Source organism: Corvus brachyrhynchos, unplaced genomic scaffold, assembly GCF_000691975.1.
Source record: "Corvus brachyrhynchos isolate BGI_N302 unplaced genomic scaffold, ASM69197v1 scaffold130, whole genome shotgun sequence".
Lineage (NCBI taxonomy): Eukaryota > Metazoa > Chordata > Aves > Passeriformes > Corvidae > Corvus > Corvus brachyrhynchos.
Window position 1 is genome coordinate 361185 of NW_008236193.1, and position 14315 is coordinate 375499.

Genomic DNA, 14315 nt, shown 5'->3' on the forward strand with positions numbered 1-14315 from the left:
CAGGAGCTGTTAGCCAAGGGCTGGGAACAGATCTTTCCCATAGGTGAAGTTTTGGGGAGGCATCTTAGGCTAGCCATTGCCTCATGATGGGTTAGAGGTGTTGGGTTTTGGTGGTATTCCTTATGCAGAGGTTTTTTGTGGCTTCCTGTGTCTCTGCACTTGAGTTTGTAGCTTTGGCAAGGTAATATTTAGGTTTATGGTGACTTCCTTACAGGTCACATAGGTCCTTCTTTGGCAAAGGAAGAAGGTTTCCTTGTGTTTCAGGTGCCAAAACCAAAATACTGCCTGGCACTCTTATCAGTGCCACTGAGGTGGGTGAAATGCCAGAAGGGGAAAGGCTTTCCTGATTCCTTTTGTTTGTGGCTTGTCCATTCTGATTAATCATCAGTGGTGATTCCCATCTAGTTTTATGTTCATTGTTGCTCTGTATCGAGTCTGAGATGTTTGAGGCAGGTGTTGTTTGAGAAATGTGCCTGATCTCAATGACTGGCTGCATCTCACTGAAAGGATCTCTTCTCACAAACCTCTTGTTTCTGGTCCTGCACTGTGAAAACCTGCCTGTTTTCTGCTTTCACTGCATCAAGCCAACAACCTCTTCAGTAAATTACAGACCTGACATAATCTTGTACAAGGCATTGCACAATAGCCTTAAGATCATGGACCTGAGATCTGAGGTAGAGCCCCAAACCTCCTTTTGTGTGTGTCTGCCCAATCTGCTGGTCCAGCAGCTGTGTCACTGTCTGTCTCAAGCAACTGCTGATCAGTGGCAGAAATATCAGAGGCAAACAGCTTTCCTAAATGATTGTGCCTTGTAGAGAGCAGTGATCCTCTTTCATGCCAGACGTACATCCAAGTGTCACTTTGATCAGCAAGGAAATAAAGCTTGCCTGGAGCTGCTGTGGGGGAGAGCTCTGAGAGCTTAGTGAAAGTCCTCACGTGTCCAAAGAGCCACTACAGTAGTAAAGTCTGAGTCAGTCACAGCTCTTGATGCCAAGAGTGTAAAGGCACTGGCAGCCCTCCAGCCCCTGGAGCAGGTGACAACTGCTGAAGTTTCCCTGGGCCCTGAGAAATTGTTGTTTCAGCTTCTTGAGGTCTCAGTGCAAAGGTTGGCCTTGCTGAGCTCTGCATCCCACAAGCAGGGGTGAAGCAGAAGATGCTTGAAGGTGCCTCCTGAGTGATGGAATTCCCAGCCCAAAACATGAGTTTTAAACCTTACCTGTGGCAGCGAGTTCAAGTCCTGGTGTATTCTTGTTAGGTGTAATGTCAAGGCAGTTCCTTCATAAACAACAAAACCAAAGCACTGGAAGTAAGAGGTTATTTAGTGTTTTTTGTGTGTTCCACCCCATTTCTGCTTACACTGGGCACAGGGCTGGTAACACGTGGCAGTCCAGGGTGGTCTGAAGTGGCAGCAAAATTGTTACAAGACTTAAGCTGAGCGGAGAAATTCTGAGCAGCTCTCCAGGCTGTGTGCAGGCTTTGCTTGGAATAGTAACCTATTTTGGGACAAATTCTTTAAGGTAACTGGATTAGAGTAGCTGTTTCTGTGGAAAACATGGAAATGCACTAAGCAGGCTGTGTATCCTGCAGGGCTCCCCAGGACACACAGGCACTGCTGCTGCAGCTTTTTTGCTAATACACGAGATCAGTGTGGCTGTTCTTACGGAATAAGCTGCCTCTGCATTATTCCTAGAGCAAGCAGGCCTGGAGTCATTGGGCAAAGCTTTCTTGTAAATAGAAGGGTGATGTAAAAATTGCCCATGCTCAGCTGACAGGGTCAGTATGGTGCTAGAAAGCACGATCGGTGCCTGCACCCAGGCCCTGTTAGAACAAAGACGTGCCTGAAGACACGCACAGCTGAACCAGGGCTGCTGCCAAACACAGAATTTTCTAGTGTTTGCCTTGTCATGCTTAACTGCTTGTGAAAGGCCCAGTGGATTCCTGGTGCAGTCAGGCATGGTATTGCTAATGAAGATGGGCTGTGGCAGGGGAAGGGGGGTTCTGTGTAAACTTTAAAATACCGTTTCTGTTAATGATGCTCTCTCCTGCCTAGGCCCGGCTGTTTGATGAGCCCCAGCTGGCCAGCCTGTGCCTGGAGAACATAGACAAGAACACCTCAGATGCCATCAATGCAGAGGGGTTTACAGACATTGACCTGGGTAAGCTCTTTTCCACCCCTCCCTCTCTCTCCCTGCTTTCATAACCAGCTTGTCTCCAAAGTTGTTACAGGTTAATGCTTGGCACTTTGTGGCTTGGCTGTTCTGGAGCAATCAGTTGAACAGTCTCTGGCACAAAGTGGCTGGAGACAGGGAATTTGCCAGAGTTTGCTGCCTTGCCTGCAGAAATACCCTGGAATCTGCTTACTTTGGTGCAAGTTGAGTTTTCTGGGCATGACATAAAGCCCGTTTCCTGTGTTGATGTTGGCAGGTTTTGGGTGAGTGTAAACTTGCCTTTTTTTGTAGAGTTGGCTTTGTTCCCCAAGTCTTTGTCAGGTTTTGGAGTTAAAAAGGTGTTGTGCTTTTGGAAGCAAGAACTGGCTATTTTAATTACCATCTGCAGTTTCCAAACTTGCTGGGCACAGTTAATGAACGTTAAAATTCGGGCTTTAACCTTCTTCTAATGAGATGGGCTGTGGAGGTAAGGCACGGGTCACCTTCTGGCTTTCATACTGCTTGTTTCATCCAAATTTGACGTCAAGCAAGTTGCAGTTCATCCTCCTGCACTTGCATTTACATGCCAATTAAATGGGCTCTGTTTGCTGCTCCAGTGAGTTCCTTGCTGATGGAACACACAGATAAATCTTCCTCAGAGGCTGCAGGCAGCACTTTTGGGAGATGCTGTTGGTTCAGCCGCTTCCTCTTCTACCTTGGTTGTGCAGGGGGTACTCCTGACGAGGTGAAAGGGGCTGATTTGGGGTTAGAGCCTGAAGTTGTGCCTGTTGTCCTGCCCTGCAGACACGCTGGTGGCAGTGCTGGAGAGGGACACCCTGGGGATCCGGGAGGTTCGCCTGTTCAATGCCGTGGTGCGCTGGTCGGAGGCCGAGTGTCAGCGGCAGCAGCTCCAGGTGATTCCAGAGAACAAGCGGAAGGTTCTGGGCAAAGCTCTCTCCCTTATCCGCTTCCCACTGATGACTATTGAGGAGTTTGCAGCAGGTAACTCAACAAAGGTGTTTCTGGCAATCCTGGTCTTTGCTTTTCCTCAGCTAAGTCACGTGAAAGAGGGTTTTCTCTGTGTATCTTGTAGTAATTGAAATATGAGATTCCCCTACATTTCTCCCTATTTTCCCTCATTCTCCCCTAAAAAGGGGCTTAAAAGAAGGCTGGAAAGGGACATTTCATAAGGGCGTGGAGTGACAGGACAAGGGGGAATGGCCCCCTGACGGAGGAGGGCAGGGTTAGACTGGATATCAGGAGAAAATTCTGTATTGTAAGGGTGCGAGGCCCTGGCACAGGGTGCCCAGAGCAGCTGTGACGCCCCTGGATCCCTGGCAGTGCCCAAGGCCAGGTTGGATGGGGCTTGGAGCAGCCTGGGACAGTGGGAGGTGTCCCTGCCCGTGGCAGGGGTGGCACTGGATGGGCTTTGAGGTCCCTTCCAACACTATGCTGTGATTCTATGATTACAAAATTTACTGTCTAAATGCCATTTCCATCCATGCTCATTCATTCATTTTAAAGCCTGTGGCGCTCCCCTGGGAGAGCAGGGGGATCACAGCTGTGTTTGCTCTCACAGCGTGGTTGGGTGGTTACTGTCCCATTCAGCTGAGAGCAAAGATCCAAACTGGGGTTCACCTGCTCCCCTTTCCAGCCATCCCGAGCATTTAAACTACACAAAGCTAATGGAGTTGCAAATAATTGCTGTTGATTATAGCCTGTTCCCAAAGAGAAATGGGGATGTTTCTCCCCATCCTCTGCCTGTGGTGGTGTTGGCCCTGTCTTGCCAATGCTGTTCAGAACAGAGCCCCATATCTGCAAAACTTTGAAAATGTTCTTTGAGCTGATGTTGTTTAGTCTGTGTCTCAAAGCATTTTTCAAGTTTACATTAAGATCTTGATCTGCAGAGATGTCTCACTCATTTCACAGCTTGGACTATAGATTGCCTTGTTTTGTTTTCACTGCCTGTTGTCTTTGACTTCATCCTCTGGTGATTCCCCGGGGATTGGAAGCTGGCAACGGCTTAACTAGTTTTCATGCTAAAAAGACACAGTGGAGCCATTTTCCAAACTGCAGCTTGTTTCAGGCTGCAGTGCTGTGTACACAGAAGCAAACAGGGGCACTGACCCCCTTCCTTTGCAGGTCACTTCTCAGGGCAGTGCTGGCGTCAGCTGGTCCGTCCTTAATGTCCCTGTTCCCATGTGAGGAGGGCTGTTAGTAAGGAGAAAATCGGTGCTTCACACTTGGTCCCCACTCTCTGTCCTGTCACAGCTGTGATGTGGCCTTAGGGATGTGGGTTTCTTGGGAAGGAGCTCGCTTAGTGAAGCAGAGATCTTTGTATTTTTCTGCAGATCCCGTTTCTTTCAACCATTCCTTGCAACTTTGTATCATTCTCTCACTGGAAGGAAAGTGTTAATTTTGGCATGTTTGGGTTGCAGGCTTTGAGCTGGGAATGCTGGTGCCCCTCCCCATGTTGTCTGTCACAAACTGCCTGTCCCCCTTGTACCTTTGTGCTTTAAGAGAAATTCTTGTGTTTTCTCCATCCACTTTAACCTAAAAGGTGAACAAAGCCCCCAAACCTGAGGAACTGCAAAGATCAGCTGTTCCTTAAAAAGGAATTAACTTGGAATTCCTTCAGCTTTGTCCTTCTTCTGAGTGACTCTGATTTCTGTGGTGATCACAGCAGAGGCAGGAGAGGGAAACCTTTCCCCTCCACACCCCTCTCTCCCAAAAGCAAAAAAAAAAGGGAATTTTACAGCAGTGGTTTCACCAGTTTATTGTATAATCTGGTATCAAACGTGGGGTTTTGCATGAAGATGTTTTAACTGGCAAATGTGTCCCTCCCTCCCCTTAGAGCAGGTAATGTGAAACATTGCAGAAGGGAGTTGCAGCAACACGGGATAAGTTCAGACACGATCAATGAGGCTGATTTTTTGCTGAACAAAGTATCCAAAGCTCATTTAAGTTTGAGGAGTCAACTTCCTTGAATTCATGAGTCTCTCCCCATTGCAGCATTGGACCAGGATATGTCTGGGTAACATCATGCTGAATTTAACCAGCTACAAGTAGTTTTGGACCTAGGAGTAGCTGGGCATTTGCTCCCCACATTAAAGAGCCTTTAACTGCTGTTGTTTCCCCAGTACTCAGTGGTCTTGTTTCTGTTCAAAGCCTTGTGCAAACAGAGCTGTAGAGAGGCTTTTGAGTCTTAGGCTGACAGACTAATTTTTATCCAGTTTCACTTTTGAAAGTGTTTGAAGTCATTTGCAAAGATTGAGTTTAGCATCACTGAGTTGGTTGCCCAGAAGTGTCCAGGGCCAGATTGGATGGGGCATGAAACACCCTGAGATAGTGGGAGGTGTCCCTGCCCATGGCAGGGGGGGCACTGGATGAGCTTTAAGGTCCCTTCCACCCCAAACTGCTCTGTGATTCTGTGATCACTTTGGAAAAAATGTCTTGTTACTGGAGAAAAGATGAGAAAGTGCTCCAACTCTTACTAAAATAATTAGCATTTTCTCCAAGGTTCTACAATAAAGGTATTAAAATGCAAAATGTGGGTTAAATGCCTGAAGGAATGAGCTGAACCACCTTGGTCTTGAGTAAAAATGCTCTTAAACTTTTTGAGTTGGTGGTAACTGGGTGACAGTCCCTCTCTCTTGTCCTCATGGTCTTCCATCGTGTCTGAACCACCGGTGTGGATGTATGGAAATCCCTGTCTCTTACCAGTGTTATTTCCAGAGGGAGTGGGGCAAGGATCAGCTGCATGCTTTTGGGTTTTTTTTTGGTAGCCCAGTGCATTTGGGCTCCACAGAGCTGGGCACTTAATCACAGTTCCATGTTCCGTGAAAGCTCTGCAGCCCAGGACTGCCATGTGGATAAAGGGCAGCACCTTTGGGATTTAATGTCCTGATGCACCACTGGGATCCCATCTGTGATGGGGGTTTAGCCTGCTCCCAGCTGCAAGTCAGGCTTGTTTCCCCATGAAAATCCCAGAGGGATTCCTTCTGGCTGTGCAGTTTTGGGGCCCACAAGATCAGAAGGGTCCAAAGCTGTTGGAGAGTGTCCAAAGGAGGGACACGGAGCTGGGGAAGGGTCTGAGGAGCGGCTGAGGGCACTTGGCTCGTTCAGCTGCAGCAGAGGAGACTGAGGGGAGGCTCCTGGGGGCTGCAGCTCCTCCCGAGGGGAGGCGGAGGGGCAGGGGCTGAGCTCTGCTCTGGGACAGGGACAGGAGCCCAGGGAACGGCTGGAGCTGGGTCAGGGCTGGGCATGGAGCTCAGGGAAAGGTTCTTCCCCCCGAGGCTGCTGGGCACTGCCCAGGCTCCCCAGGGAATGGGCCCGGCCCCGAGGCTGCCAGAGCTGCAGGAGCGTTTGGACAGCGCTCTCAGGGATGCCCAGGCTGGGCTTGTTGGGGTGTCTGTGCAGGGCCAGGGGCTGCACTGATGATCCCTGAGGATCCCTCCTGACGTGGATATTCCAGGACTCTGTGGTTCCCTAAGGCTGATGGCATCGCCACTTTCCTCCCCTGTGCAGGGCCTGCCCAGTCGGGGATCCTGACGGACCGGGAGGTGGTGAGCCTGTTCCTGCACTTCACCGTGAACCCGAAGCCGCGGGTGGAGTTCATCGACCGGCCCCGGTGCTGCCTGCGGGGCAAGGAGTGCAGCATCAGCCGCTTCCAGCAGGTGGAGAGCCGCTGGGGGTACAGTGGGACGAGTGACAGGATCAGGTCAGCTCTCGCGCTCATTCCCACCCCTGGACTGGTGTTCCTGAGCTTTCCACTGCTCTAGCTCTAAACACGCGAGATTCTGTGCTAGACCCTGACTTTCCACCGTGTCAGCCCCACAGGGAAGGTGTTTTGCTGGGCAGAACCACCCCCCGATGCACTGACCTGCACATTGCTGCCACTTTGCATCTCTGTTGGCAAAGGTTTCCAGAAAACGTGACCCCCCCAGCACAGGCCCCTGGAAAGGGAGGGAAGTGACCCCTGCAGCTATAGGGACACATGAATAAGGAGTCACCAGTTGTCCCCCCTCCATGCTTTGTGGGGGACAGGTAACCATTGCTCCATCAGGTTGGTTCCCTGCTCCAGGTGTCAGTGTGGCTTGTTGAAGCCCCTTAACCTCTCCTGGTTGGGATAAAGTTCTGCTGACACCCAGTTTGTTCAGACCTGAGCTTGTGGAGAACCAGCAGAGCCCAGTCATGGTGAAAGGGACTGGCAGGTGTGGCTGGCAAATGGTGCTTTGCAAGGCTTGTGGGGCCAAGGAATGAGAGCAAGACAGGAGGGAGTCAGGAAGCCTTGGTTCTTTCCTGATACATGTTTGGTGGAAGGGGACTCCCAGCAGTGTAGCTCTTCACAGTTTCTAAGACGGTTCTGTTTCACTGGAGCTGTTGGTGGGATCCTCTGGTCTGTTCATCCCCAGCAGTGGGAACTGCTGCCAGCTCCAAACACTTCCTGTTCTCGACTCGAACGCTCACAGACCTTTTTGAGCTTGGGTTTGACTTCAGGTTCAGCCTCTGCAGCATCAGGGTCAGTTCCAACACGGAATGTTCCATGCTGGCTGCAGAGCAGAGGCTTCCAGCCTGCCCCAGGTGTTTGTTCTGGAAATACAACAGGGCTAAAAGACTTGGTGGACGGATGAAGAAATGCTGTTGGCAGCTTGGCAGCACTGAGGCTTCTGCTGCCTGAGAAGGTGGAGCTGTAGTGGGGTAAATATCCTTCCCCTTCTTCCTTGGGCAGCAGGGATTCCTGCACTCAGGAGTCACTGAATCCTTATTTCTGCTCTTGGTAAATTTGGAATGCAGCAAATACCCAGCAGCACATGAACAATTCCCCAGGGCTCAGCAGTGAAATATCCAGTGGCACTTGAGTGGTGTTTGCTGGACCACTGTGAGGTGGGCACTGTTCCCTGCTCCCAGGCTGCCCTGCCCGGGCCTGGCGGGCGTTTGGGGATGCTGATGTTTTGCCACAACTTGGAAACACTTCCTGAGCCTGGACCCTAACATTTGGTGATGGGATTGTGCAGCTTTGTGTTTCACACAAGCCCACTGGGCCAGTCAGAGGTGTGAGTGTGCAGCTGATGGTTTCTGTGCAGGGTTTCACCTCTTAGTAAGGGCTGCACTTAAATCTGTATAGGTTTGATTAAACCACAGATGTATAATCAACACAAGTGGAGATACCTGTGTATCAGCTTTGTACTGGAGCAATACAGGAGTGGCAAGTTTGGACTGACTTCCCTGCTCTGTTCCTGCAGGTTCTCAGTAAACAAAAGGATATTTGTAGTTGGGTTTGGATTATACGGATCCATACACGGGCCAACGGATTACCAAGTAAATATACAGGTAATGCTCTCAGCTGCCTTAAAAATCCTGGCTGTTTTAGGGGCTGACAAACGTGTTTTAGTGAACCTGCAACAAAACCTGAAGTTCAGAGGGACTCTGTGTGTCCCTGGGCAGGGGGGCTGGCAGATGTAGCAAGGGCCAGATGGGGCACTGGGGATCAGAAGGATTATTGCTCTTGATTTTATTGCATGTCACTGCAGCACCTCCCCCGGTCTGCTCCCAGCTTTGGGGCAGTTGGGAGGCAGTTTATGAAGAAGCTGTGCATGATTTCCCACCCCAAGCAGGCTGAGGGAGGCTCAGTTGTCTCAAGTCCATCGTGATCTTGTCCAAAGAGCAGGTGGATCCCGTGGATCCTGTGTGCCTGGTCTGGGTGCACGTGTGTCACCCCAGTCTGGGTCACTGGAGGAGGACTGTCCCCAGGAGAGTTACTGCAGCACACGGGGCTGGTGTGATGGGCACAGGCTGTCAGCATTTCTTCCTTGATTGTCAGGGCTCATCCTGCTGCCCTGAGCTCTTGGGGGAGAAGGGTCTAAGCACAGTGTGGGCCTGCAGCGCTCTGCCAGCCTGGGGGTGAGGAGGGGGTGTCCTGTGCTGTCTGGGACTTGAGCCCACAGCTCTGTGGTGAGCTCAGAGGGGCCCAGAGCAGCTGTGGCTGCCCCATCCCTGGAAGTTCATGTCCAGGATGCGGCTTGGAGCAACCTGGGATAGTGGGTGGCATCCCTGCCTGTGGCAGGGGGTTGGAGATGGATGATCCTTAAAGTCCCTCCCAACCCAGATGTGGGATTCTGCAGTTCTGATCATAGTGATCATTGAGGAGGGACATGAGTAATGGACAGTGCAGTCATCACAGGGCTGGGCAATCTGGGAGTGCCTGGGGCTCAGCCCAGCGCGGGGACACACTCGTGGGCAGGGCTGGCAGTGTCTAACCCTGCAGGTGAAAGGCTGACCCTGTGTTGCAGATCATCCACACGGACAGCAACACGGTCCTGGGGCAGAACGACACCGGCTTCAGCTGTGACGGATCGTCCAACACCTTCCGGGTCATGTTCAAGGAGCCTGTGGAGATTTTACCCAACGTCAACTACACAGCCTGTGCTACTCTAAAGGTACCACACGGGGTGGGGTGAGGTGCAGGCAGGTGAGGGCACGTGCTGTAGGTCTTCAGTGCAACCTGGGCCTTGCTCTGTGTCCTTCGAGGCCAGTGGTACAATCTCCAGGGTCTCTGTGTGAACCTGGTGCTGCCATGAGCTTGTTCACCACCAGCATTCAGAGCTGGTTTTTGACTTGTCTCACAGCCCTGAACAGGTGTTTCTCTGAGGAGGGGATGGGGTGATTTTTTGGTGTGTACAGCTGAGCTGTCAGTTCTGCAGGTGTGTAATCCAGAGCGTGCTGCAGTGGCCTCAAAAAGTTCATATTTAGCTGTTGAGACCTGGTTAAATTAGTGTTAAGTTCTGATAGAGATGAGATTGAGCTCAGAATACCTGAGGTGCAAATCCAGGAGGAAAAGGGAGGAACTGAGATCTCCAAAGCTCCGAACCCACCAGAGAGCCTGGGCAGCAGCAGGGTCCTGACCTGTTCTTGTCTTCCGTGACCCCCACAGGGTCCAGATTCCCACTATGGAACCAAAGGACTGCGCAAAGTGATCCATGAATCACCAACAACAGGAGCCAAAACCTGCTTTACGTTCTGTTACGCGGCTGGGAACAACAACGGCACCTCCGTGGAGGACGGACAAATCCCAGAGATCATCTTCTACACATAGTGCCGCTGCCCAGCCCAGCCTGGACTCGACTCTTCCCCATCACCTCCCAAACGAAATCTCTGGCTGAGTTTGACCACACCAATTGGAGCCACACTAGCCAAAGGTCTCAGTGAAATCATTTCAAAGCTCATGTTCTGCCTTGTGCTAGTGCTGCTGCTGCTCTCAGGTGCCAGGCGAGCTGGTGTCCCAGTGCAGCCCAGCTGGTGTCCCAGTGCAGCCCAGCTGGTGTCCCAGTACCATTCGTAGGTTGTCTGTGGCTTGTTGTTTTTCACCTCCTGATTAACCCTATCTAACAACGTGCGTTTTTTGGACTGTAATGAATGTAGATGCTTTTCCACCAGTCAGAAGCGAGGCAACAAGTGGCTCTGGTTGTGGTTTCACTTGCCATGAGGAGATGGTCCTGCAGACAGACTCGGTCAGGGCTGGGTGGCCCCTGCTCTGCTCCAGCTCAGCAGTCCAGGCCAGACTGCAGGGCTTGGCCAGCCCGTGTCCGGCTCCTTCCCTCCCTGCCAGCAGCCTCAGCACACACAGCCGCCTTCAGAAGTCATGGGAAGTGGCCTTTTCCCTGAGGCTTTGCTGTTCCAGCACTACACAGGCTTGGAGACCTCAAACCTGAGCTCCTCCGGAGGGACCGTGGCGTTTTCCTGCCCTTCTCACTGATCTGTGACAATCTTCACCTCGGGCAGTTGGTGACAGCGAGGTGACCTCCCTACAGCGTGGGAAGGGGCAGCAGCCTGGCCAGGAGGGCCCTCCTGCATTCTGAGTCCCCATGGTGCTGCTTCCAAACCCCTGGCATGTTCCAGGCTGGGTGATGCTCAGTTCAGCCCTGAGCAGCCCCAGCTCTGGTTATTACTGGTCATTGTCCTCTGCAGAGTGCCAGGGTTTGTCGGTTGAAGCAGAAGGGCACCTGCCTCACCTGTTCCCAGGCAGCCCTGCAGTTTCCATGCACGTTTCCATGCGTTTCCCTCTGTTCCTGTGCATTGCTGCCCCGTCCCTGCTGCCCTGATGGAAGCAGGAAGAGAGGCTGGATGTGCACCTGCCTGTTACCTGTAATGCAGCAGCTGGACAAGGATTTACCAAACGGTTCAGGAAAACGTGGAATATTCTCTGTGCTGGTTTGCACACTGCCTGTTGGCCAGGCACAGGAGGGAGATCACAACCATCACCTGGTGAGCTGTGAAGCCCTTGAAGACACCCCTTGTACCCGTTCAGGGCCAGCTGCTGGTCCCCGTGGCTGTCACAGAGAGGGTGGCTGGTGCTGGGCTGCCTGCCCACCCCCACCCTCACTGCCCACAAGTGAAGACCACGAGACTCTTCCTCCCCTCCTCTGCAGAGGAAGCTGGAGTTAAGCTCAGCCTGGCAGTGAGACTGGAGCCACCAGAGTCTGCAGGGCACTGGCTGGGGTGGTGCTGCCTCAGGGCCCCTTCTCCGACCTCCTGCTCCAGCACACAGAGCCATTGCCGCTCTCTGGGAGCTGCTGCCTCTGGATTTCACTGCTGGAAGTCGAAACCTGGCCGTCCTTGCCTGGAGCACGGCTTCTCCTCCTCCTGCTGCCCCAGCCAGGATCCTGGGGCTGTGCTGGCTGGAGTGTCCTCCTCAGCTGTGCAGCAGCAGCCTGGGAATGCCCTGAACCTCCTCACCAGTAGCTGTTAGAGATGCCCAGAGCGTGTTCCATGCTCCAGGGTGATGGTGTGAGCTGTGTGTTGTCAGCCTGCTTCCAGGTGGGATGGTTCTAATATGGCCAGTACTAAAAAAATAGAAAAAACCCCAACCCTGGGTCCATGACTTGGTGACTGAACCCGACTCTGTGCAATGCAAACAGTGTTGTGAGATGGATTCACAGCCCAGGCTCCGTGTCCGTCGGGATGTCAGTGACTGTGCCCGCTCCTGTCACCACCCCTCCCCCAAAGGTGGTGGGACTGTCACTGCTGGCCCCGTGCTGGGGCCTGCACCTTCCCCGGGGGGTCTGATCTGGGTTCTGCACCTCGGGGCGTCAGGTACAGGTGGAAATAGTGGAATAATTGGAATTTGAGAGAAGCAGAGCAGTGCACTTGGCTCTGGGAATAGCGGGGCTCAGACTGGCCCTGCCCAGCTGCAGTGGGTGCCTCCTGCTGGCTGCTCCCTGGAAGTTCTGTTCTCACTATTTTTTTGTGATGCAAATTCTCTTCCCAAATCCCACCTTCCTGCCCTCCTCGTGTGGGGCAGGTCTGGCAGCTTGTCCTGTCACAGAGGGAGAGGAGTCAAACTCTGAACTACACCTGAGCAATTTCTGTTCTTACAGCTTTCCCGCAGTTTGATGCAATTCCGGCTTTTGTAGATAGATGAATGTAATTCCTTGTTGGACATGCCTGTTCCCAGAAGTATGAGCCATTCTGTTGTACCACGTCACCTTCCGAGCAGAGCGGGCCCGGCCCGGCTCCTGTGCTATTTGATGAATGTATCCGATGCTCTCGTCCCGTGTTCACACTCTGCTTTTGGCCAGCTTTGTGATTTGTAAATAGGAAAACAATAAAGACATCGAGGTTGTCTTTCCGAAGTTTCTTTGTGATGGGAGGAGAATGATGGCCACTGGAATGGTGGAGGGGAAATCTGGGCCAAGCCGGCTCCTGGCCCATCTCCCACAGCCGGGGGTGTGGGGTCCTCAGCTTCCCCATCCATGGAGTGTGGGATGAGCCGGATCCTCAGGAATCCTGAAGCCCAGCAGTCACCAGAGGTGGTAGTTGGAGGGCAGCAGGGTGGCACAGGGTGGGCACACTCTGGTCTTTGTGATGTCATTTTATGACTGAATTTCTTGAACCTTAATTGGAGGTTTTTGACAATTAAATGCACTAAAAGCTGCCTCAGCCTTTGCAGGGACCAGTCCAGGCCTAGGGGGGAAAGGCAGCTCCTGTGCCCTGTGATTCACAGCACAGAGAGGCTGGGGGGGGCTGCTGGAGCAGGGGCGAGGGCTGGGCTCACTCAGCACCGCGGGGCCACCAGAGCCCTGCCCTGGCCCTGCCCTTTGCCTGCAGGGAACAGCGGGGGCGTGGTGAACGTGAGCCCCTGGGCAAGGGGCAGCTTCCCAGCGCTGCAGACTCTGCTGGAGCTCATCCTCGGGGCCCTGCAGTGCCAGGCCCGGCCTGTCTGGGGCTCTCACCCTGCCCACACGGTGCTGGGGCCTCGGCCGGATCATGCTGGGCTCAGCACAATGTCCTGGCCTTCCTCCTCCTCCTCCTCGTCCTCAGCCAAGGGCTCCCGCAGCTCCCGTACCCAGCTCTGGGCTGTGTCCTCTTTCCAAGCGCTGCCCCTGCTGGAACACGGCTCCAGCTGGGAATTGCCCTCCTGCACCATCGCCTTCCTCACGGGCTTTACAGGAGCATCAGCCGGGAGCCTGGGGAGCGCTGCCTGGAGCCATTGGCTTTGCTGCTCTTCCCCCGACCTGTCCCCCACAGATTTTCTTCCTGCTGCTTCAGGAAAGGCTCCTGGGTAGGGAGCCCCTGCGAGGGGCTGGGGGTGCTCCCACCCTCTGTTGGGGGAGCCTCCAAAGAAAAGGGGGTGCTTGGGCAATGTCCTCAACCTTGTGAGCCACACAATGAAGCACAGAAGAATGTGTTGGGTTTTTAAGATTTTTTTTATTTTATTTTTTTTTGTTTTTATTTAAAAAAAAAGCCCCTAAATTCTATGGCTTCCAGGAAGCATCAGAGAAATTGAAATGCCGTTTCTGTACACTTGGTTTTAAAGCAGTAACTAAACTCGCAATGGAACAAACGCTCTCACGTACAATCGCAGTATTTTGACTCCTCGCTGGAAGGACAGAGAGTCCAGGGCTCGGGCCACGTCCCCGGCGGCCGAGGGTGTGCGGACAGAGCCGGGCACTCCGGGCACACCCTCGTGGCCGCGTTCCCTTCCCCTCCGCGGCTCCTCTTCGGCCTCTGCCGGGGCTGCTTTGAGCCGACGCGCTGACAAGGGGCCACTTCCAGTGAAAATTTTAAGGCGATTTTTAAAATTCGTTTGTTCGCCTCGCTGGGGACACGAGGTCAAACGTTGCACGTCCCCTTCCCGCCGTGACCAGGGACGCAGCAGCAGCTGGGCGT

At 52.9% G+C, this 14315-nt stretch overlaps 1 protein-coding gene across 1 annotated transcript in view; it reads left to right on the forward strand.

Annotated features, from left to right (window-relative positions):
* BTBD2 (BTB domain containing 2) overlaps positions 1-10248 on the forward strand; it is a 15594-nt gene extending 5346 nt beyond the window's left edge. Inside the window, exons 3-8 of the mRNA XM_008639039.2 lie at positions 2051-2156; positions 2952-3149; positions 6675-6867; positions 8393-8480; positions 9440-9586; positions 10081-10248. Of these exons, the coding sequence (XP_008637261.1) occupies positions 2051-2156; positions 2952-3149; positions 6675-6867; positions 8393-8480; positions 9440-9586; positions 10081-10242 (894 nt within the window). The 3' untranslated portion in view covers positions 10243-10248. The remainder of the gene's footprint in view (positions 1-2050; positions 2157-2951; positions 3150-6674; positions 6868-8392; positions 8481-9439; positions 9587-10080) is intronic.
* Positions 10249-14315: the final 4067 nt, after the last annotated feature.